Below are 23,174 nucleotides of genomic sequence, written 5' to 3' on the forward strand. Positions count from 1 at the left end.
TTTAATTCCTTTCCTAAACCATTTCAGACACTACAGTTAAATCGCGTATACAAAATTTATAGATCAATGATTTGCTATTTTTTCTCCAGTTAACTAAATGCGGTAGGAGATAAAAGGCAGTCAAAAACAATAAAAAGACAGGATCACGGATAATGGAAGGTAAGTCAGCTTTGTGATGCCTCTGTTCTTCTATTTTAAAGTTTATTATTATTTTTATATAACAGGCTATTTCACTAGCTTCTACTGTATCTGATGTACTTACTTATCGCCTCCACAAACTGTTCAAAGAAGCAGTATGGGAACAGCGGCTCAGGCAGCTCTCTGAAAAACATCTTGAGTGCTCCGGTGACAACGTGGATGTCCTCCCACTGGCTGTCGTCCAAATTCAGCTTCTCTTCTGGGAAAACACGAGGAGAAATGGAACAACTGGTTTTAATGAAACAATTACAAGACACTAATTATTATGTTAATGTTTGCCTACTATCATCAGCAACCGTTAACAGCCTTCTGCACCTAGAGGTTTGGTGCTGTGCATGTTTTTTTTTTTTCTTGGTTTTTTTTTTTTTTTTTTTGTAGGAAGAGAACATTTTCAATGGAATACCATCTGTAGGAATGCAGCTAACAAAAAACAAGAGACACAAAGAGACAGTACCATTGACACAGTATGTCAGATACATTTATTCCCATAATGCATCAGTATGAAAATTAGCATCACCGCTCAACATGATTCAAAGCTATTTGGTTTTGAGGCCGAGGGGCTAAGAGTTGCCAACGATGGACGGCTCAAGGGACCGGCCTAAAGGCCTTGCTGAGCCAACAGGAGACATATGCTAAACATGGCAATAGAAAATGAGTTATTGCTTTACATGTGTTAGCCTTGCTATGTACAAGGGAATAATGGGGAACGCTTTTCTCCTTTTTTTGCCTGAATGTAATGTCAGCAAGGAATAGAGTACTGTGAGAGAAAGGATATTAATTCCTTCTTACTGCTTCAAAAATATTTTGTTTGGTTTTCATCTCTGGGAGGAAGATTTGCCCAGCAACAATATTAGACAGACCCCTGTTGGCCTACCTTGGCTATGCAAAGCTGTCAAAAATGATAACACACTAAAGACAAACCACAAGTGCTTACAAAACTGTTTTGCAAACAAAAAAAAATGTTTTCTTTTGAAGCTTAACTGAGCTGAGGAATTTAAATATAAAAGAAACTAAATGCTAAAACAGAGTTTCTAATAAAAATAAAACAAGATTGGGTGATTATTCTATTTTTCTTTGGGTTTGTTTTTTTCTTTTTAATTCTAGTAGTGTGATACTGTTAGAATATAATAAACAGTGAGATCATAATCCATATAAAACTCTAGGAAAGTGCAAATCCTTATTAGTCCAAATTAAACTGATACACACTTTCTCCAAGTTCTGCTACTCCAAAAATGGAGTTTGCTTTTTTTTTCCACATGTGCTATGATTCTCTTTTTCAGAAAATTTCAGTCTGAATGCAGATTGAGGGCCAACCATGAAAACTACTGAACAAATTTAATTTGAAGCAACATAATCCTGAAATGTTTTACTAAATGTCACTGAAATTTCATGTTTAGCAATTCAGCTGGCTTCAAGAGCAGCCTCTTTATTGAACTGTTGTTAAACAAAATGGTAAAATTATTGGAGACACATGGACACCCACAACTCTGGATCCCTGGAACTCTGCTGCAATACTTTTCTCACTATAGAGTTTACTTTTGAATGGAAAAATCTTATTCAAAATGGAGTTGTCTTTCAACTTTTATTTAATAAATGTTATTAAATGCTTTCTAAATTATTGGATTCAGGAAACGTATACAAATAAAGGAAAGGACCCAATTCCTTAACTTGGAGTAATGTGAGACAAAGCTAGAACAAAGGCAGACTTGTGCATTCCATTTACTTGTCTTGCTTGCTTCTTTGGTTTCAAGCCTTTTTTTTTTTTTCCCTCCCATTGAATTACCTCAATCATAAAAGTAATGATTTGATCTCAAATGAGTTACCAGAGGGGATCTTCTTTAGACTCTGAGATCATATTTGATTGATCGTATTTCAACAATTAGCCTTTTATTTTGCCACACACTATTGAACTAGATCGACAGCATCTTAGCAGGCCAGCTTTAAACAGTCAACTGTTAACAATAGCATCAAAAAGAGAGACCTGATGGGGTTTACTGTCACTTTAAAGAACAGGGTGGGTTTTCACATTGTTGAAATCTGTCAGATATTTTGAAATGTCCCTCTCACTATGGTGCCACACCCCCTGCGTGCCCTTATAATAAAATTGGTTTTACTCCTGATTAAATCATTTTCTCCCTACCCACTACCATACTTCTCATAATGGACCTGTGTGCTCTACAGCTGGTGTTCTTCCCATGGTACCAATTCTTACTTTATCTTTTAAGCACTTTGCTGCTAAGATCTCATGCAGAGTGCTTATGTTTTGTTAAGAGCTTCATTCTTAGAGAAATAGCTTAACACATGTTCTAAAAATGTTGTACAACTTATTGCTTAAAACACATTTAGAAAATGTATAAGTACTGTAGCTTTGGCACAGAACTTTAAGTAGAAACCTTAAAAAAAAAACCAACTTGTTTTTGCCATGCATTTGTCTTAAATGTCTAAAGTGGAATGCTTGACTTCTAAGGCTTTATAGAGACTTATCCTACCAGATTTTTGCACCATTTCCAGCTCTTCAAGGAAACGTGTTAGGAATGTATCATCGTGAAAGCAAAGGGTGTCAATTTTCCCTCTAGCAATAAAAGAGTTTTTAAAAATGTTTGCTAGAAGGAACAAATGCCAAGTAAAAAAAAAAAAGAAAAAAAAAAAGAAAGAAAATAGAAGTCCATTCAGTGTAAGACTCTCATTTGGTTCCTACTGGTTGGAATTGCTCACATACCATGGCGATAGGGCCATAAACAAACACACACATGCATTTCAGGCCAGGTTTAAGGGGAGGACCTGACTTTTTGGCTTTGCTCAGACATATTTCTTATTGGGGTGTTTTGCTTACATAAAGATTAAGTCCCAAATCTGGTATTTAAACCTGACAGTCAAGGACTGCTTTCAGTCAGGAGATACTGTATCTGGGAAGATGCTCAAAATCTCAGAGTCCTAAAAATTTGCTTTAGCTTGTCAGTACTATTTGATTAGTTCAACCATCACTGCCAGTTGATATCATATATCTTAGATACAGACACAAATATGCCCAGAAAATCCCATAAAATTTATGCTAATACTCGGGCTGAAAAAATAAAGACCACATTAAGGAAAGAAAGAATAGTGCGGGCACTTGTCAAGATTATTAGTTAAAAAAAAATCGATATACAATACATTTGTGAAGGGAATGTGTGTTTTACTGTGTTATTATTCTTAGTAAAACAGCCTTTTCAGCAATACACATTTTAAATGGCCCTCACTATGTCAGAGTAGAACTAAACAGGAGTTCAGCTTTGGTTGAAACATGACATCTTAAACTTATCCTTGTTCAGAAAGGAAGAAGGTAATCAATGGAAAGATCGGCGAAAGAAAAAAAAAAGAAAATATGAAAATCAAGCAAGGCAGTGGAGACAGCTCAGTTTTGAAAGAAAATGGATGTGGTTCCTCAAACCACATGTCCTGCCTGGTATGTAGACCAGTCTCTAGGAGAAAAAGACAGTGATTTGAGAGCGCTGCTTCATTTTTCTTTCAAGATCATTTACAAAGTGTTTTCCCAGCTATATACTGTCTTTTGCCCATACTGCCATTAAAACCTTGCGCACCATGTTCAGAAGTCCTGCTCCACTTTGAGTATTACATATTCCTGCAAGCTGTCTCATGGATGACCCCAAATCCCATGGAAAACAACTCCTGCAAGCACAACTAGTAGCGCCTGGTCTGCTGTGGAGGTTGGCCCTCAAAATACTTTCTAAAGACTTTGGTGAGACGCGTCTTGTTGGCTCTTATCCTGTAATCTGTTTGTTAACATCTCTGCATTTTTCATCCTTTCTCTGCTGCCAGCTGCATGTGGCGGCACGGTGATGGCCATGCCCTGTGCGGTGGGCACCACATACACAACAGCTGCCACCTCTGTGTGCTGTGACAAACCTTTGGCATTTCAAGTTCAACCAACCCCCAGCTCCAGTGCCATCCCAGGGGCCAACGCATATGCTGAGGGAGATGTCCCCCCGAGAAAGTCCTGCACAGCACTGTTAATTAATGCATACAATATCCCTCACATCAAAATCTTTGCTGAAGAGCTGGGTGTGCACAATACATTCCCAGTTTACTGAAAGCTTGGGAAACTTGCTGGACTCACTCATCCCAATAGACAGGGTACTAGTGAGAAATCCAAAACAGAGTCCTGTGGTTGAAAGAGGAAAAGAAAATTCCTCTTGCATGTACTAGGATAAGACATACTGTTCAGTCTCAAACTTGTAGACACCCTTTCTTTCTTTCTTTTTTTTTTTTTTTTTTTTTTTTTTTCCCCAGAACGGTTATATTCTACAAAAAAAACTTGCTGGTTGTTGAAAAAAAAAAAACCAAAAAGAACAGACTCAAGTAAAAGTTCTTCACTTGCATCAACACACTCCATCACTAAATCCCTTTCTGAGGGCTGTTCTCCTGACTGACAACATAAATATGAGTTTGTATGCTAAAGGTGCGTGTGCTTGATCGCTGCACCTGCACTTTACAAGCCACAGCTGCTCTGATTGCTGGTGCAGAGACACAGCGGCCTTCTTGGGCCAAACGGCTTCTTTCAAAGTGATCACACTCAATTTAGAGCAGTAATAGAGCAGAGAGATGTCCAGAGACACGGCAGCAATGGGATGCTGTGAGGTGGTGAAGGCTCTTGCTCATCATATGACAGGGAGCTCACCCCATGGCGATGCAGCACATGATGCTTAGCTTCCTCCCCTGCCAGTAAATTCCATCCTGACGTTGCATTTTACATACACACTCCAAAGTGCGTACAAGCCCTTGAACTTCGATTAAATAGCACAGCAGAAGCCTCAACCCATAAAAAACAATATTTCCTTCCCAGCCAGATTTTTGTGAGTTGTCTCCCAGCTAAATAATTCTTCTTCCTTCTTCCTCTCTCCTCTGCTAGGTTTGGGAGGTCTGCTGTCCTGCCTGCATTCAGTGCATGCTCCTTCACTTCCAACAGCGTTTAAACAAATCAAAGAGAATGTCAGCTAAGACAATAATTAAACTTTGTCCACAATGTATTTCTAAGCACCTTCTGCTGAATCCATCCAAAGTTACCGTTGACAAATTATCAGTCAGCAAAAGAAAGCTTGCATGCATTACTCCTTCAGTGCTAGAGGAACGTGGCATGCCCTTTTAACAGAAAACTTAAGCCACAAAGTTATAATGTCTGAGCATTTGTTTATTATTGGACTGCCCATTTCCATGGAGCCCAAACTACTGAGCAACTTAAGCTAAAAAGCAGAACATCTCTCTGTGCATCGAGTGCTGTTTATTCCAGTTCTCCGAGATGACAGTTCGCTGACCTGGGGGCATGCTGGAACAACCAAGTGCTGCTAAGTTAAATCAGTCTATGCCAGAAAAATAAAAGATTTCTGTATTTGGGCACACTGGGTCATATTCATCCTTGCATAATTCCACAGAAGTCCACTGAGAAAAAGCGAGATGAACTATCTCTTTGTTTCTGTGGAAAAGACCCAGCACATTGGAGAAGTTCAGCGATGGTACATCAGGAAAGCATGCAGAGCAGTTCAGAGGTTTGGAAAAGTGGTCAGCTAGCGACGCCATGGCGTCAGGGGAATTTCTGTGCCAATGGTGGCCGCTTGAAACTGGACACATAAAAATATGCTGCGGTACTGAAAGGAGAAGGCAGAAACAGGTATCATCACTAAGACTCTTATAGACCATTCACTGCCAAAACCTGTTCCAGGGTTAGATGACTGCGATATTAGCTTCGACTTAGCGTATTCTATCATTGCGATTTGAAGCAGTAATTACTGTAATAGGATTATAATCACAAATACTTTTAAAATTCATTAAAATTAGCTGAATCAACTATTCCATATGAGAAAAGGAGTGATTTCAAACACAGAATATTATCCATCAAAATGCAGCTGAGAACTCCCCACCTGTCTACAGACCAAGGTACTTCTGCCAGACTTGCTTGGTGGTGACCTGCACAGAAAGAGCAGGAGCAGGTGGGCATACCTAGCCTGAGCAACTGAACCTCCAGGGCCAAATGATTCCTTCCTTCAGGGTCAAAGAAATTCTCAGCTATCCCCAAGGGTCTGCAGGAAGGGACAAGGACAGAGCACAGAGGAATTTCCACCCAGCCTCCAGCCTCCAGCGGTGCGGAGGTTTCTCTGCCTCCGAGGACCAAGCTTGCCCCAGCACAAGGAGGAGGCTTGGCGGACTTTCTCCAACTGACTGAAATTAAACTGCTATGCTGAGTGAAAATTGCATTTGTCTTTGAGTGGCAGGATTCTGTCCTCTATCTAATTCTCTTTACTTTGTTGTTGAGCAGTAACTTCAGCTTCTTCCCAGCAGTTAAAGCCCACTTTATTTTGCTTTTCTTTCTGTTTATTCTTCCCTCTTTATTTTGAACATGACTAATGACTTCCTCATTTCTCTGTGCCAGCTAAAGGATTTTATTCCATTTTCTAGATGGATGCTAGTATATCTGTTTCATATGCCCAAGACTGCAGAACACAAATATTAAATACTTGCCTAGATCAGGAACTTAGTTTTCATGACCCATTTTACTATTCGAAGGCAAAAGTCCATTCTGAATTCTGTTTTCCACTTGATCTTCCTCGCTTAGTCATACGTTGTGTATACATATGTTAGTCAAGGTAAATATCTCCCTTCCAACTTCAAATCTGTTATTAACATATTCTTTTATTGTGTAATTGCTCTCCAATAAGCTTCTCTGCAATCTAATTTTAGAGTTTTTTTTCTTTTTTCCCCCCATTTACAGTCAGGTCTTTTATCAGAATTGCATGTATCAGCATCCCCACATCTACATTTTAAATAAATTGAAGGCTCTCAAGATCTAATACAGAGAGGAATTGGACAATGATTCTCTGTGCCATTTTCATACTTCAAAAATACATTCCTATTTGTATCTTTTTAATTGTACTACTAACTCAGAGTGCTTTAGGATTCTGTCATATAGCTTTTTTGTTCTTCCCCTTCTTGCTGCTTCTAACACTGCTTCTATTTCCATTCTTGTCAAAAGCCTTTTCATAGTCCAAAAATCTGTACACAATGTTTTGTAATATTTGGCAGACTTATATGAAACCTAATTCACTGCCTTCTTATGATTCATGGGTCATAAATTATTTCATATGTAATGTACCCCAAAGGGTAAAAAATTCTTTGTATTAAATTTCAACCCGACAATTTAAGGGTGGGGGGAGGAGGGGGAAAATAAAAGTATTTTTGAGACTTTCTGACAAGATCTGACTTCAATATAAGGTCTAGTGTGTTCTCTTCCACAAAATGCTATCTCAGTATCCTTCAGCAAATAGAAGATTTCAACATGCTACAAGTGAAAACACTCCTGCCGTGACATGGGCTCACTATGGACAACTTTAAAGGAAAGGAGAAATACAAAATGAGTAGCACCGGATCAGGCTGCTGACGCATTAAATCAGCCCTGCCTGCAGTGTTTGTTAAACTGAAAGGGTCTGTACAGAAACAACTGGAAACACGAGAATACCGCCCGATCCTTACTGATTGCACATCGGCAAATGTATTATTGGGACTGACCCCAATAAGAATAAGCTTGTGCCTCAATGAGTGAGTGTCGATAATCAAAGGAAATAATTAACAAAACAATAAAGATCATTATGACTGACTTTATGTAAATTACTTCCAAATGTAAATAGATCAAAGCTTAAGCTAAAATTAAGCAATTCCCCTAGTCCACTTGCAACACTGAAAATGAACATACTTATGATTTTTTTTTCTGTTATAAGGATTATCAATAAAATATTAGTTTACTGCTTTATTTGAAGGACAGAAATTCAAGTAATTCTCAAAATGTTCATCATATATTCCTTATATCTCTAGTCACATTTATTTTGATGGGACTGTTTACAAGAGCAAAGATTACCTGTACACAGAGATCTCTGTTTTCACACAGAGGTTTGTAGGATGTCCAGAAAACAAATTCTAGATTTTTTAAAATTTTTCTTTCTTAATGAAAGGGCTATTTGAAATAGACCAGCTGAAAGAAGTATTCTTATATGAAACCAGGTATATATAAGCTCTGTAAATGCCAAGGACAAAACATTTTATTTTGTATAGAATTTATCTTTTGGTTCACTAAAGTCAAAACACTTCTGTTCATCAGAACTTTTATAAAGGACTGTTTCATAATGTGAATCCATTTGGATTATCTGACCAAAGATAAGACTTCAATGGACTTACTGTATCATTCACCACTGTACCAGTGCCACAAAAGGGAATTACAATTAATTGGATTATGTTGGTCTCCACCCGCTGATTGTAGAAGAGAAAGTCTGAAACTGTAACTATTTCAAACGGACCATATCTCTCATCAACCATGGGATTTGGGCTTTAATTTACCAATAAAGCTTAATTTCTTCTCTATATTCTCTTCTGGTTAGGAAGAGGTCATTTAGACACTTTATTCAAGTTATTGAAAAAGAAAGGACAGTTTTGTTTAATACTTTCAAACTAGCACTTTAATACTTGCACCTTGCCTTTAGGCATTACTTACTTTCTCTATTTAACAATAAAGTGGGTTTTCTTGAAAAACGCAAGCCAGAGGACCCAGGCCTGTGTTTCAGTCATAAGAATAATTCACGCTTCATCTCCCCTAGTTGAGTTCATGGAATTTTGGCTCATATTGTTACCTAACATAACGATTTGTGATCAGCTGTGTGATGTGTGACCCTGCACAGCACAGGTTCCCGTGCAGACCCAAGGCAGGCAGTTTTCAGTAGCAAGGTCCCACATTAGGTGGAGGCTTGTCTGTATGGGTAGTGACACTAGCAAAGGGAAAGGTACGATTATAACATGATTTGATACATCCAGATAAACTCATTAGCTTGGAAATATTCATATTCTACATCCAGCAGCTTCATCTATCTTAATTAATGTGACTCACATGCTAAAACCCAGCAATACTACTACTATTCTTATTCTAGATGTCCGTATATATATCTATATGCCTAGATCTCTATGTCTATATATATTCTATTTCTGCTGATGTTTGTGCCTAAAGGCTGTTAATATTGTTCTTCACTATCCTTACCAGAAGGTTATTTCAGTGCCTAATTCCTTCTAGTTACCACCCTAAAATATTCAACTTTATATACTTTAAAAACAACTATTAATATCAGTAATGCTTGCTTTGTTTCTTTTTTTTTTGTTGTTTTGTTGTTGGTTTTTTTTTCAAACTTTCACATTTGGTCTAAGAAATAAAAAGTCCTCAGTCAACTTACTTCAAACCCATGTTGCTTAATTCACATTTGCATTACTTTTTGCTAATATCTGAAGCTCTAATTCCATTCCCTGGATATTAGCAGGACTAGCTATGCTGTTAAAGATAGGAATGCTTCTAAGTGCTTACTGAATCAGGGCATATGAGATGATAATTGTATGTGTTTAAAACAAAACTTTAAACAGGAGGGGATTATATAAGTTGCTAAAACAAATATATCTTCAAGTGCATTGAAGGACTTTCAAATGTTAACAAAATGTCCTTTGATAATAATAGTGCTAATAATAACATGAATTTTCAAATATTTTTATGCATTTTGAGAATTGCATGTTATCCTGAATAGGGAAGGTTCTCAGTATGTGCACTTTTTTCATACATATTCATCAACTTCAGAGCTACGTCCGCCCTGAAGCCACCACACCAGTTAAGGATCAGATACAGGATCCTGTCCGGTTCCAGGCATGGGATAGTATGTGCATTTTAACTTCTCTTGTACAGTGCCTGCTTAAAAACATTGACATTTTTGTGACAGTGAAAATTGGTGGGGTTTTTGGTTTTTTTTTTTGTGGTTTGTTTTTTTTTTTGTTGGTTTTTTTTTTTTAGGAATATGTTGCTTTTGAAAATATGGAAGCCCTAAGTTCAAGGCCAAACCCGTGTTCATGAAATGCATGTAATTACATGACTGGCAGAATTAAGAGCTGCGTACACAGAAACACTCGAGACTCAGCCTAGGTCTCTCTAACCAAAAAGTTGACATGCCAAGGCTAGCGTGGGCTTAAAAAAAATAACTCCATCCACCCTGCCACGTGCAATTCCATGTGCGCAGCTATACCTTCTCTTACGGAGCCTCAGAAGATGCATAAGTATCCCAGGGCACACGTAAACACACTTGGCAACATTTATGGTTCCTCCTTGGCAGAGAAGGGGCTGTAATGAGATACGGGTGACTCAGTGGCGTGATGTTTCCCACACACGCCTCGCACTCTCACGTGGAAGGAGGAGGCACGGCCTCTCCTGCATCCACCAGAGCGTCTCTAGCATCACGCCTTTCCCTCCACCTCATGCACACATCCCAGGCTGGCATTTTCCCTTGCTTAGCCAGAGGACCCGGTGCAGATTTGACACGTTAGCGATACATTGGTGCCTACCTTTCCCTTTGGCAGGGTTTAGTTGGAGGTGTGTTCTGAGTGTAGTATTTCCAGTTCCTCTTATTTCACCTAAACTTACAGGCATATATTTCAGGAGAGAAACGGTATGCTTCAAAACAATTTTTACACTTTATAGTACGTGGATTTTTCTTGTTCTTCAGATTTGTCTTGCAAGTGAACTTGGAATAACAGGAGGATTTCAATATAAAATAAGAGATTTTCATGTCTTTGGTTCCTTGATATACATTCAGGTCCCTCCCACAAGAAATATATTAAAACATTGATTAGAACAGAGTAAGATTTCAAATAAATGGAGATTTATACTTCCTTTTGGACACAGAATCTTATAGAAAGTTTCAAGGCAATGCACAACAAAGCAGTTGACAAGAAAGATAGCATCTGCTTTCCTGGCTATTCAAGCTGAAGTTTTTCATTCTAAATGCACGCAATGTTTCCGAAGTTAACATAATTAACTCACGGCAGTCCTGAAACATCATAATATAAGATACAGATGGAAATTCAAAGCTTTAAAAATGTCATATAACTGCAAGAGGATTATCATTTTTTAACTGCACAAATATGAATATTAATTAAAACAGGTGTTTTTATTTCAAACACTTTTGCACACTGTGACACTACTGGGAGGGTTATTTATGTATTAGTCTACTAGGAAGCATATATTGCTTGAAAAATGTGATATGCAATAATAATAAACTTGTGAGATAAAAGAATGACACTCTGTACTGCTTCCTGAAACAATGAAAGACCAGTAGTTCAATTAGTTAGTAATTTCCGTGTGACTATTTGACAGATTCTACTAATTGTTAAGCTCCCACAAACTATTGCTTTACATAATTAATTATATTCAAACACAGACAACAAAGACATGTGGGCCAGTTGCCCTTTTGACAATGTTTTTCGTAAACTGATTTGCTTACCAAAAATATTTTTAGAACTAAAAGATACGAATCTTAAGTGGAAATACACATCAAAACGTTAAAGCAGCTCTCATTTTACCATGGTTATGAGAAAAAAATTTGGATTGTTTAACATATCATTTATGCTGCATGCATAATAGCTGAAGTCTTCTAGCAGAGATCTTTCATATTAATTTAGCATTGCATAAAATTCATAGTAACAGGTCCAAGGGTCAAGCATCATTCATCATTAGTTGAAGTGACATTTGCAACCCTTCATATAGCAGCTGCTTGAAAGGGGAAAAAAGGTATTCTTTGGAAGAATGGGGGGTAGCACACAATCCTTGCTCTATCTGCGGAAGGGAAAACAAGGTGCCACTATGTCAGCATGGTAATGTGCTTAAATTTGGTGATGTCATTCTTCCCTAACCCCCATGAGTCACAAGGCGCAAGGCAGCTGCATTCCTGAACTTAGTAGTTCGGGTGGAGATAAGTAATAACTAGATGTAAATGCATTACATTACTGTGGTTGTGAACATAGCTCTGTGCATCTAAATTATGATTTATATCAGGATCCCATCTTGTTTTTGAGAGTTTTCTACTTGTTAACAAGGCAGCCCTTGTTCTTATGGCATCCTCCAGGCATAATAGTTTCTGGGAAGCCAAATAAGATCACTTTTGAAACTGCAAGACAGCATTCCAAGACTTTGCAGCAGAACACATTGGCCAAATTAGGACTTCTGAAGACTGTTAACTAACAAATAAAATCTTTTTTTTTTCTTTCTTTGTGGCATGTCTTCACTACTATAAAACATTAAGATCAGAACGGGAAATGTGAGCAATTAAAATGAAAATGTAATCATCTGCAAGAAAAGATAAATTTGTATTAAATGGCTAATACTTCACAGTCCTTTTGATATTACAAGTACTTTTTAAGAAAATATATATTTTATGTCAGAGTAATTTTTATTATGTGAAACATGTGATCTCTTTGGAATTACGCACATTTTTAAATTGCAGTCATTAAAACAGCATGCAACACAAAGTAGTTAGATTTTGGAGCTCTGCTAATATTTGGTGATTTTCCTCAACTTTGCTACTCTACCTGAAATGTATTTAATTTATTCATGTCACTACTTATCCACTAGAATTTAAAGCACCATGGTGATTACTAACTTGGACTACTACTTCTTCCTTAAAAAGTTTAATGATTTTTTACAAGGGAAACCAATGCTTTTTAAAGAGTCACTTAGAAGCACATGAAAAATGTTCAAGGGCATTGCTTATTACACATCGCTATTCTACGAGCCACCATAAATTAAGCTCCCAGTCAAAACATTTCTACCAGCGTCAAGTGACTTTTCCGTACTCTACGTATGCATTGTGGAGAGGGTGCACTGGTCTACCCCTGCGTTGAGTCAAAACACAGTGCTGCAGGTATTTCGCAGTGAGATCTCGTTACAGCCAGCAGCAACACTGGGCTTTTGCATTGCGTGACAGCTGCGAGCTTCAGACAGATTCCCAACATGGTTTGCAGACCATGTCAGTCACATATTACATTATCTAGAATACAAGATGGCCATTCATCAGTGAGCGATGCATCCTCAAATCAGACAAAAAGCTTTTCCACAAAGGACCACCGCTACTGGTCCATTACTCCCATGGCCTCTCACTTTCCCATAGCTTTGAATAGCTGTGCAGACATTAAACACGTATGTAAAGATGTTATAGATACCAGAAAGGCAGAATGGCTGTAAAAGGAATAGAACAGCGGAGGCAAGATGACTGGCAGATAGGGTTGCCACATCCCCCTTAAAGAGACTGCTCCTTTTCCACACCTTATGTCTCTTGTACCATAAAAATATGCATAGATGTATGTGGGAGCATCATAGCAGATTTCTTGGGATGCGTGCCATGCATCTGAGCTTCGAAGCTGGCTCAACGTTGTCACCATTAAGTCGCAGTGTACACAGCAACACTTCAATCTAATTTCAATTAGGGAAAAGTTACACAGAAACTTCTTTGAGAGTACACATGACCCTACACATAAATACCAATTAAATTCAGTATCATCAGTGTCTTTGCAGTGAACATTGATACCACCAGCGAGAGGAAGGAATTTAAAATGAGGCAACGCTTGATGACATTACCTCCTATCTACAAACTCTGCCTGTGTTAACTAGTACGTCAATGATTAGTAAAACAGTGGGATTCATCTGTGAAGAAATGGGTGAAACGAAGTAATGACATGAAATTTTCATTACAAGCAGATTTTCTGTGACATAAGGTAGAATATTGCATTATTAAGCAACGAAACACTACCTGGTAAAGGAGTAAAAGTGTAACATACTGAGAAGCTACAGATACCAGGAGCCTTAAGAAGTTGCAACTGAGACAACAGAAGAACTAAGTAAGACTGCTTCTCATACCAAGGACACATTATTTCCTCAAACAAGTTGGTTTACGTGCCTTACTATCCCTCTGTCCTGAACTCAGGCAAATCTGTGTGTAAAGGGAATTCCAGCATCCTGAACTGGGATCAGAGGGACCGTATCAGGTTTTGTGTGGGCATGCAGGGTACGCAGGCACTGCACTAAGGGTTGTTCCATTTTCTTTTGTTTGCACAGTCTTTTCTTTAGAAACAATGGAACAAAAAGTGCAGCGAGTTAGGGCTTTAATTCTTGACAAACACTTTTTTTATTTTCATTCAAAACTTAGAGGATTCCCCTAACATGCAGATTACTTGAGGGCTTTTTAAACGTACCTTTCAAGCACAGAATGAAACAACCCCCCAGAACCCCAATACCCTGCAAACCTGCAAGAAGACCAGGAGGAAAATTCATCCTAAAGGTGCTAAGACTCCTTGCACACCATCACTCATTGGTGACTGGGGAGTTTTTACTGTCTTTCAAATCTTCTTTCAATCACAAGATGCCTTAAAGGGACAGAGGTCTTAAAATGTGCTCTCTATCTCCCCAGTTGAGAAAGATACATCGGAAGGGGGTGGGGTGCGGGGTGGGGGTGTGGGTGGGAGAGTCAAGCCACAACACAAAAAGCATTAATGCAAAGAACAGTGGGGTCTCTCCCTAATTTGACTTTCTCTACAGGTGGTCTGCAGCTGCATCCAAACAGGTTACACTACTGCCTTCCCATGGGCATTACAACAAAGTCGGATCTGTATTCACAAGAATACATTTACTAGCATGGGTTGATTCAGGTCTAAAAATAAGAAAAAAACATTTTTCAGAATAGCCTGAGGTAACTCCTTGAGCCAGCAGAAGACAGTAGCACTCTTGTTTCACTGGCTGTGCGTGATGATAAAGGATATCAGAAACCTACTCCATGTGACTCACTGAGGCCTACAGCCAGCTTCCAATTGATTAATTTTATTTGTATTAGTTTGTTCTCCATCGAGTACACAACAGGCCAGACCAAATCAATAAGCAATATTGTGTTTTCTATTGACTCAGGGGGAATTCTCACTGAGACCTGCAACTGCTAGCTGATTTTATAGTTCTGTATATCATCATGGAAACGACAGGGCTCGGAGACCGCTTAGCATAGGGAGAAATGGGAAAAGATTACAAAGGCAAGGTGAGATATTAGTTTTTAAGCTGTTGCACCTACAGGAGGAGGTAGGATTGGTCTGTGCTGCAGCTGGAGAGCTGCAAAGGCTGCGCCCCGCACTGGTGGGATCCATCCAAGGGACGCAGAAGGTGTACGCTGTGCCTAAGCAGTTTGAAAGTGAAAACCACACACAAGCACACATGTGTATGTGCCCTCACTAGCATGCAAAAACACAACATGAATGAGATGAGGCTGTAACTGTTGTGTTCTCCCCCCTGTGCCCACAAGAGTCCCACAGCCCCAGGACAAGGCTGCGAGGTGGTGCTGGCGGTACCCAGGCCTGAGTGGAGTCTGCCAGGGCAGAGCAGTAACCCATCAGCTTGGCGCTGCCAAAATCCCTCCTGCAGACACCACCACAGTGTGCTGCCCCTGTGCACATGTAAACACGTACGTGTAAAAAAAAAAACCACTGAGCCTCCTAAAGTAGACTGTTACGTCTGCTTAAATGGATTTCTGTAGAATTAAGCTAAAACATGCTGCCCCAGAAGTTTTTTCCTCTGTTTTTTCCAGCTGCTCCACAGTACCTTGGGTGGTGAAATCTGCTAGCTAGATACCTCCAAATACCTTATCTTTAACTTTCTTCCCCCTCCCCTCCCCCTTTTTTAAAAAAAAACCAAAACATTTTTAAGGCTTCCTTTTCTTGCAAACAATGGCTAATCAGAAATAAAAGAGCTTTTACCCAAAACTGTTCCACACCACCTCTTCTGCGTGAACTTGCGGACATCCTCAATATAAGAACAACACAGCTGTCATTACCCCTGCACAGATGAAGGCCAAGACACTGACTGTATTGTAATATGCTTTATCTCATTTTCAATAAAACCTGTGAATCCTCACTCTGCCCCGGGTCTCAGATTTCTTGAGCTGCTGTGCTGTGCCCTACCCAAAGGGGAAAGCTGGCTTTTTAGTGTCTAAAATAATATGGTTCTTCTACACAAGACAGAAAAAAACCCCACTGGATACTGGGATGGATGTACGTAAGGGATGGCAGAATACAGCCCAGTGTGTTCTTCCTATCACATACACTTGACAAACTTTAATGAAAAGTCTTCTCTACTTCCTACTAACAGATGTTTCCAATTTTTTCTCTCTCAGCACTTTAAACCACCATCTTTAGTTTTCATGTCTAAGAGACATTATTATAGGATACATCATAATGATATACTGTACATTCATATACAGTATCCCATACAATGACTGGTTGATTTATAATTCAGATCCAATAAAGGGAAAAATTGATTTAACTGATGACTAGTGAAATACTAAATGCATTACAATGTTTGAAAAGAACATCCTTTTCTTGCAATGCTAGTGACATAATAAAATTAAATATGGATATAAGATAATGCCCATTATTATTAGGCAAGTGGAATCAAAGGGAGCAGGAAGAAAAGCAATCTCTACGGATCAAGGAATGCCTAAACTTCCTTTTCAAATGTACAAAGACACAAACACAAATGGAAACATTTCACAAATAAAGTAAATTCAAACAATCTTGAATTACAGTGAAAAGTTAGTTTTCCATTAACTGGTCTTGATCTACCAGGGCTTTCAGTAGTGCTGCCGCATTTGGGTACTGTGTTGGGGGTCACTGTGAATTCCAGGGGTCATTAACCTTTGGGTTTTTAAAGTTTTTTTAAAATATTTCCTTATTATCCATAAAGCCCATAGCAGCACAGACACAATTTAACCCCACATTCAGGGAACCCATATCCCCTCAAATGCCCCACATCTCATCCCTTCTCACTTCTGACTTCTTCCTTCACCCCACAAAACCTTTACTGAGGTTGTTCCCTGTAGCTCACCCCTTCCCAGACAGCTTGCTCTCCCAGAATAGTCACACAATTAATATTGAGGCAATCCAGCCACTAATTTCCACATCTCATTCAAGAGGCTTTAAAACTGCTCCCCTTTCCTAGAAAACTGCTGTGCAGCTGTTTGGGCAACGAGCCTGCTGGGGTGGGAGGGGTAGGTGAGAGCATCAGCAGGTAGAGAGCACAAAGCCAAGGTCCCAGTGAACTTGCTCATGGCTTAGAATTACTCATCAACGTATTTTGCATTGCCAGATCTGAATTCCAGGCCAGGAACTTCAGTAGTACTTGGGGTTTTAATGTACTTTAAGCATCTGCTAGAAGTCAGTCACTTCAACATTTGCAAATATCTTTGTTTTTCCAGATGGGTAAATTGCTTCTAATACAAAATAACTTCTATTCGGAAGCGCCTGTGATTGCTCATACAGTCTTAGATTGATGGTCAGTTTTTTATAGTCCTGGTGCAGTAGTTTTTCCTTTAGGAACATGCTCATTTTGCTTCTGGAGAAGCAGTGGCAGACAGTAATCACTGTGGAGCCAGAGCCAACAGAGTTTATTGTAATGAAAGAATCATACAGTTGCTATAACTAAAATAACACCCAAATACTGGCACTAAGATATACCTCATTTCACTGTTGCAACAGTAACAGTTTAAAACACTTTAGTAATCTCAGATATTTTACAGAAAAGTTATTGTTGTCTCTAAAAATCTTCAGGGATTTTAATATATATTATGGAATTCAAGGAACCACTATTAATCAGCTTGCAAAAATGCACCAGCAGAATCTGGGGGGGGTGGGGGGTGTCAGCTAATTTGTGCTTAAACACCTACATTTGCATGTGCAAAACTGGATAATTATGCTCCTAGCTGCCCATTCATGTGTACAGATGGGTGCACCCACACATTTTTGCGGGATAATTTTTGGAAGCCGATAGAAAATACGGTCTTTAAAGATTTTAATAAGGTTGGCAAAACATACTTTCTTTGCATAAAATTATGTAGTTCCCAAGTCTAAAATTACTTTGATTTAAAAAATGAGAATTGGCAAGGGATTAATCCATAATATGGTCTAATTACTTTTTTCTTAAAAATTAAATGGTCAAGATCTTAACTCAGAATAGTGGTTACTGTTCATGAACTGAAACTAAGAAATAGAACAGAATAAGGAATTTTATTAGGTGTCTAAATATGTATTTAGCTAATAGAATCCTCTTACCTTTGGCTGAATAACAGGTATAATAATTATGAAAGCATATTTAATTTATACATCTGAAGCATAAAGCTCTACTAATTATATTTTTATGAGATTGAAATGCAAACTGGGCAAAGCTTGGAAGTAAAAAGTAGAACTGACTTGCTGTCATTAACTTGCAAAACCGCATACATTTCTAAACACACACATTCTCAAATGAATGAAAGGAGAGGAACACAGACAGGCAGACACAGAGGTTCTAGGAAGCAGGTAATTAGCACATATTTTGGCCCTTGCAGATGGTCCTGGTGGCTTTTATTTAACCTTTGCATTGTTTAAAATGCTGAAAGTTTAATTCTTATTTATCAAAGTGCATTCAGCAATGTTCAAAGGACATTTGCCAGTCTGTAACATATAGGGCTTGCTAAACATTGCTCAATAAACAGATCAGGTTTTTGGTGAGGATTGAATTTTCCCTGTCATATTCAATAGGAAACACAATATTAAAGCAAGGATACCTCTTTTTTTTTTTTTTTTTTTTTTTCTCACTGTTATTTTATTATTTCTTTGTTTGCAGAGGTTACTTCTATCAGTAAGTAAATATCACCATGAATTTCTCTTTGTCCTTCATCAATCAAAACCGGTCAATTATAAGACTAGCGCAACTAGATCAAAACTCCAGGCTGTGTAGTCATATTACTACTCATATTATTACTAAAAGCGCATCTATATTCCAAACTGGGATACCATAACCCCTTTGTCATTTTCCAATAAAAAAGACCATACCAAATAGGCAGAGCACACCGTAATTAGCAGCTGGCAGAGAAAGCTGTAAATCTGTATGAGTTCTGAACGATTTGCTTACATTGTTGCTTTGTTGACAAATGATGCTGTACATGTTAATGTTCCTGAAATGTCCCCATTGCACCTGACGTGCCAATAAATGCCAGCCAGCTGTATGAATTATGGAAATAAGATTTTTGTTTATGAAGGTATCCCAGACATTTATTTTACTGCATGCCTCTTGACAGATTTAATGTCTGGAGTTACATTGAGAAGATATTTGCTACCTGACATAATGGATAATGGAAACTTTAAAGGCTTTTTTTAATGATGAGACTAATATATTTTTTTTTTAATTTTACCTTGTGGCTACACATTTACTCTCAATATAAAGCTTGCATATTTTAAATGAAATGCTACTAAATTGTTCCTAATGTACAATGAGTTGGATGAAACCGGTGCTGCAGAGTATGAGAGAACAGAGGGAAAGTATTTCCAAGAGCTGCTAAAGCGAGAACGCTACATGCAAGTTTACCTATTTTCTCTCAGTTTACCGCCTGCACACATCTACTAGCATATCATTAGCATACAAAGGTAGCTGCTAAGACTTAGGCATCTCTAAGTACAATAAAAATCTTTTAACGGATGTATTTATAGCGGGCTTCATAAAACATTCATTTAAGGCAAGACACAGGGAACACAGAAACCTGTACATCTACCAACTATATTTAACTGGATGCAGAATCAAAAAATCTGTGGCTGAACTCTGAATATTTAAAAGCGAGGTGTATGCTCTTAAGCAAAACACACACACACAAATGTCTTTATGTATTAGAGACACAAGAACTGTTATTCCCACCCCGCTTTTAGCAAGCATCCTTATTCTGGCTAAGGAGAAGGATCTCAGGCATCCCGCCTCTGAAACATAAATTGGACAAGGCTCATCTAGAGACAGGTTTGCAGGTTACTCTCAGGTTTGCTCCGAAGCACACACTGTTTCTGCAGAGCTCACCGTGCAGGGAGCCCCGGAGCTCATCCTGTGCCGTGGTGGGCAGCAGGTGCTGGCTCCCGGGAATCCCAGCACCACATTTTCCCTGCCCTGCAAGCGGGGAACCTGATTCCCACTCCAAAGTGGAAAAATTTAGCCTGGCAGAAGAGCCTGTACTACGCAAGCTCTTCAATTCTTCCTCTATTAACACATGTTAGTGTATTGTCAAGAGGAACAATAGCAACCCCACAAACTATTTATTCCATCAAGGACAATTTATTGTCTTTTGTAAGTTCATTTCCAGCTTCTGAAGCTTAAGAGAGAAAAATCTGCTGGTTCTTTAAAACTTCAGATGTTAGGGACTATTTGTAGTCATCATATAAATGGGGGTGGTAACCAAATTAACCAAATTCATTTTGTAACCACAAATCATTCCTATTAAAATACTCCCTTCTCACCCCACCTCAAAAGAAGAATAAGAATAATAAGAAAAAAGGAGTCCAGATGGTTAAAATTATTTTTAAGCAAATATTTAGTGGTTACAGTTGAATTCTTCTGGCACACATTCTCCACTACAAAAATGACACCCCACATTCACTGTGTTAACCATTTTCCAATGTGCCAGCCAAATGAATGCCTCAGAGAACACACACACACACGTTATGGAAGCATTATCAGAAACACTATAGTTAAGGCTGCTTTGCAATTTGGACAGAAAGGAGGGCTATTTTACACCATGTGGTAGAATTTTGTCGCCAGGTACAACACGCAACTCCTCAACAGACAACTGAGTTTTGTAAAGCCTTCCCTTTCTTGAAGTAGAACCATTTTCCAGCACTTTTCTTTATTGCTAATGTCATTGGAAACTATTTGGCAAGTGGGATGGAAGGGGGGAAAGGCTTGTAACTATACATTCGCAGTCACTGCCATCTCCATGTTTTGCAGTTTAGAAACGTTTCATTAAAACACAAAAAGTACATTCCTCTGCTTCTCCTAATGCAGCCTGTACAAGAAGCCGCCCAAGGAACTCCCTTTGCTGCTCTGACAGTCGCTTTAATTCTCCCGTGATTTTTCTCAGGCTTGTTCACACGTTGACCCACGCTACTTGGAGCACACTGATATTATATCCTTGCATTTTCAACAGATTTCACCACCACCATGCCCATGCCCCTATGCACAGCCAGTTCATGCCGCAGAGCAGACCGGTAGGAGGCTGACGGGTAGAAGTAAGAGTGCTGGCACCAGTATGGGGCTGGCTGCAGTGATGGATGGCCGGGGAAGGTGTCCCCCTGTAGAGCTTCTGTAAACTGGTTGCTCCAGTCTGGCATCCCAGGAGGCTTGCCAGATGGAGAAACCTTCTCTGCAGCAGAACTGCAAGCTGTGCTTCTCGGGAAAGTCAAGGCTGTAACCCTTTCCCTCTTCCTCCACATACCCTGTTGCTTCCAGATTTCTTTCGATGCCTACATATAAACAACCAAGACTTGCCTCTAATCCTTTATCCAGAAAATTAACCCCAGATAACTTAACACTGTATATATAGCTTTGGGAATAGAAGGTAATTCATTCTAGGTCAGAGCTAAAACCGTGCATGTGATTTGCATGAAATGGATGCGTGCGTTGTGGTTGCTCACATTTTTTGAGAGGAAGAGAAGTTTGTTGTGAAGTTGCGGTACTTGGATATTACAGTGTTTGCATGGTCAGATTTATCAGTCCTGCAGATGTTAAGGTCGATTATTTGGTGATCTTCATCTATGGTTGATGAGAGACTGCTAGTAAAAACTCTGAAGGCAACAATGATTTAAAGTATACAAAGGTTTATTTTGGTAGAGGTTAAGGTCTGAATTATATATGTTTGTTAAATGAAAGGAAATACACATCCCCCTCTCTACGTATGTGCATATGCACACCTGTTTTATATTGGTGTAACTTCTCTGATCTCAGTGTTTTACATCAGGATACCAAAAGGTAAATCTGACCCATACCATAGAGTCTCCAAAGGGCCAACTCTCATTATTTTTGTTACAAATGCCTATATTTTGCTCAGTGGAAGATTAAAGCTAATGTATAGCAGAAGAGCGATGTAAGGAATCCCCTGGTAAGTCTCCATCCTCCTTTCGGTACCTACGCAGTGGGTAGCACAGGAACTCAGGCTCCACTATCCATTTTCTCTTTCACGTGCATGGAATTCATTGAAAGTAATAGGAAGGAAATTACAGTAGTCTCACAGGTCTCTTACAAGAGATCACTGTGTGGAAAAATGTGACTTGTCAAGAGCTACTTTCTTTGTATTGTTTCATGAGAAAATATACCATAAAGAATAGCTGAAACCTAAAAGCTTTGCATTCCTTTTCCAGTATTAAATCAAACCAGATATTGGTACAAGGTGCAATTTTGCTGGAGACATACCAAAAGGTGATAAAATCCCTATTGACTGAGGCCTGTGGTTGGCATAAAACATATACTCCATTTCCAGTAAACTATTGCATAAATATTTGCATTTTCCCTCTGCAGTTCACCGTTTAAGTAGTCCATTTACAACCAAGAAAATAAACACACAAATATCAAATAAACAAAGGATAGAGATCTAATTAAAGGCTAAATTTACTCCCTTTGAGGGAGCAATTACTCCCAAGTAATCTTGCTCTTTCCACATATAGGTAGAAATTTTCTACCAAGGAAGAAGAATACTTCAATCAAGCCTGGATAATTTGTGTGTGAAACAACACAGGTATTCTACAGACTTCCCCACGTGTGTCCAGCCCTGCAGAAAGGAGGGTTTTGAGGAGCAAAGCGCTCCCGACCTCGTCATGGTGAAGGCAAAGCCAAGCCAAGCCACGTCACAGCAGAGGACCGCCACCATTAAACACCCCGTTAAATGGCAATGGGGGTGGAAGGAGCACTAGCCACCAGGGCCAGGCTTCAGTCGCGTTGCATTTTATGATTGAACAGTAAATCCCAGGAAGGTGCTTGCCCGCGGGCAGGGCAGTTTTGCTGGCAACCTGCAGCATGGGCACGGCTCTGCCATTATCTTGTTCTAGAAAACATTACCTGCCTCGCTTCCTATTACTTATGTTCTGTGCTGAAGAGTGGCATGTTGATTAATTACTACTCTAAAGTGCTTATAAAGCATCAGTCCAAGGCAGGTTTACTAGGTTGGGGCCTCCCATGATTTATTGACTAAGGAGAAAAGCAAAGGCCATTTGTGAAGGAGCATTTTCTTCTGGGGGGGAAGAAAAAAATAATAAAAAGT

The 23,174-nt window shown here is 39.0% G+C and overlaps 1 protein-coding gene across 5 annotated transcripts in view; it reads right to left on the bottom strand.

Annotated features, from left to right (window-relative positions):
- Positions 1 to 23,174, bottom strand: part of ARHGAP15 (Rho GTPase activating protein 15) — a 348,150-nt gene that overhangs the window by 62,721 nt on the left and 262,255 nt on the right. For all 5 annotated transcript variants that reach the window (XM_037397076.1, XM_037397074.1, XM_037397075.1 and 2 more), the window contains one exon: positions 263 to 397. In XM_037397076.1, coding sequence (XP_037252973.1) covers positions 263 to 397 — 135 coding nt within the window. The remainder of the gene's footprint in view (positions 1 to 262; positions 398 to 23,174) is intronic.

The sequence above is a fragment of the Falco rusticolus genome, chromosome 8 (assembly GCF_015220075.1).
Source record: "Falco rusticolus isolate bFalRus1 chromosome 8, bFalRus1.pri, whole genome shotgun sequence".
Lineage (NCBI taxonomy): Eukaryota > Metazoa > Chordata > Aves > Falconiformes > Falconidae > Falco > Falco rusticolus.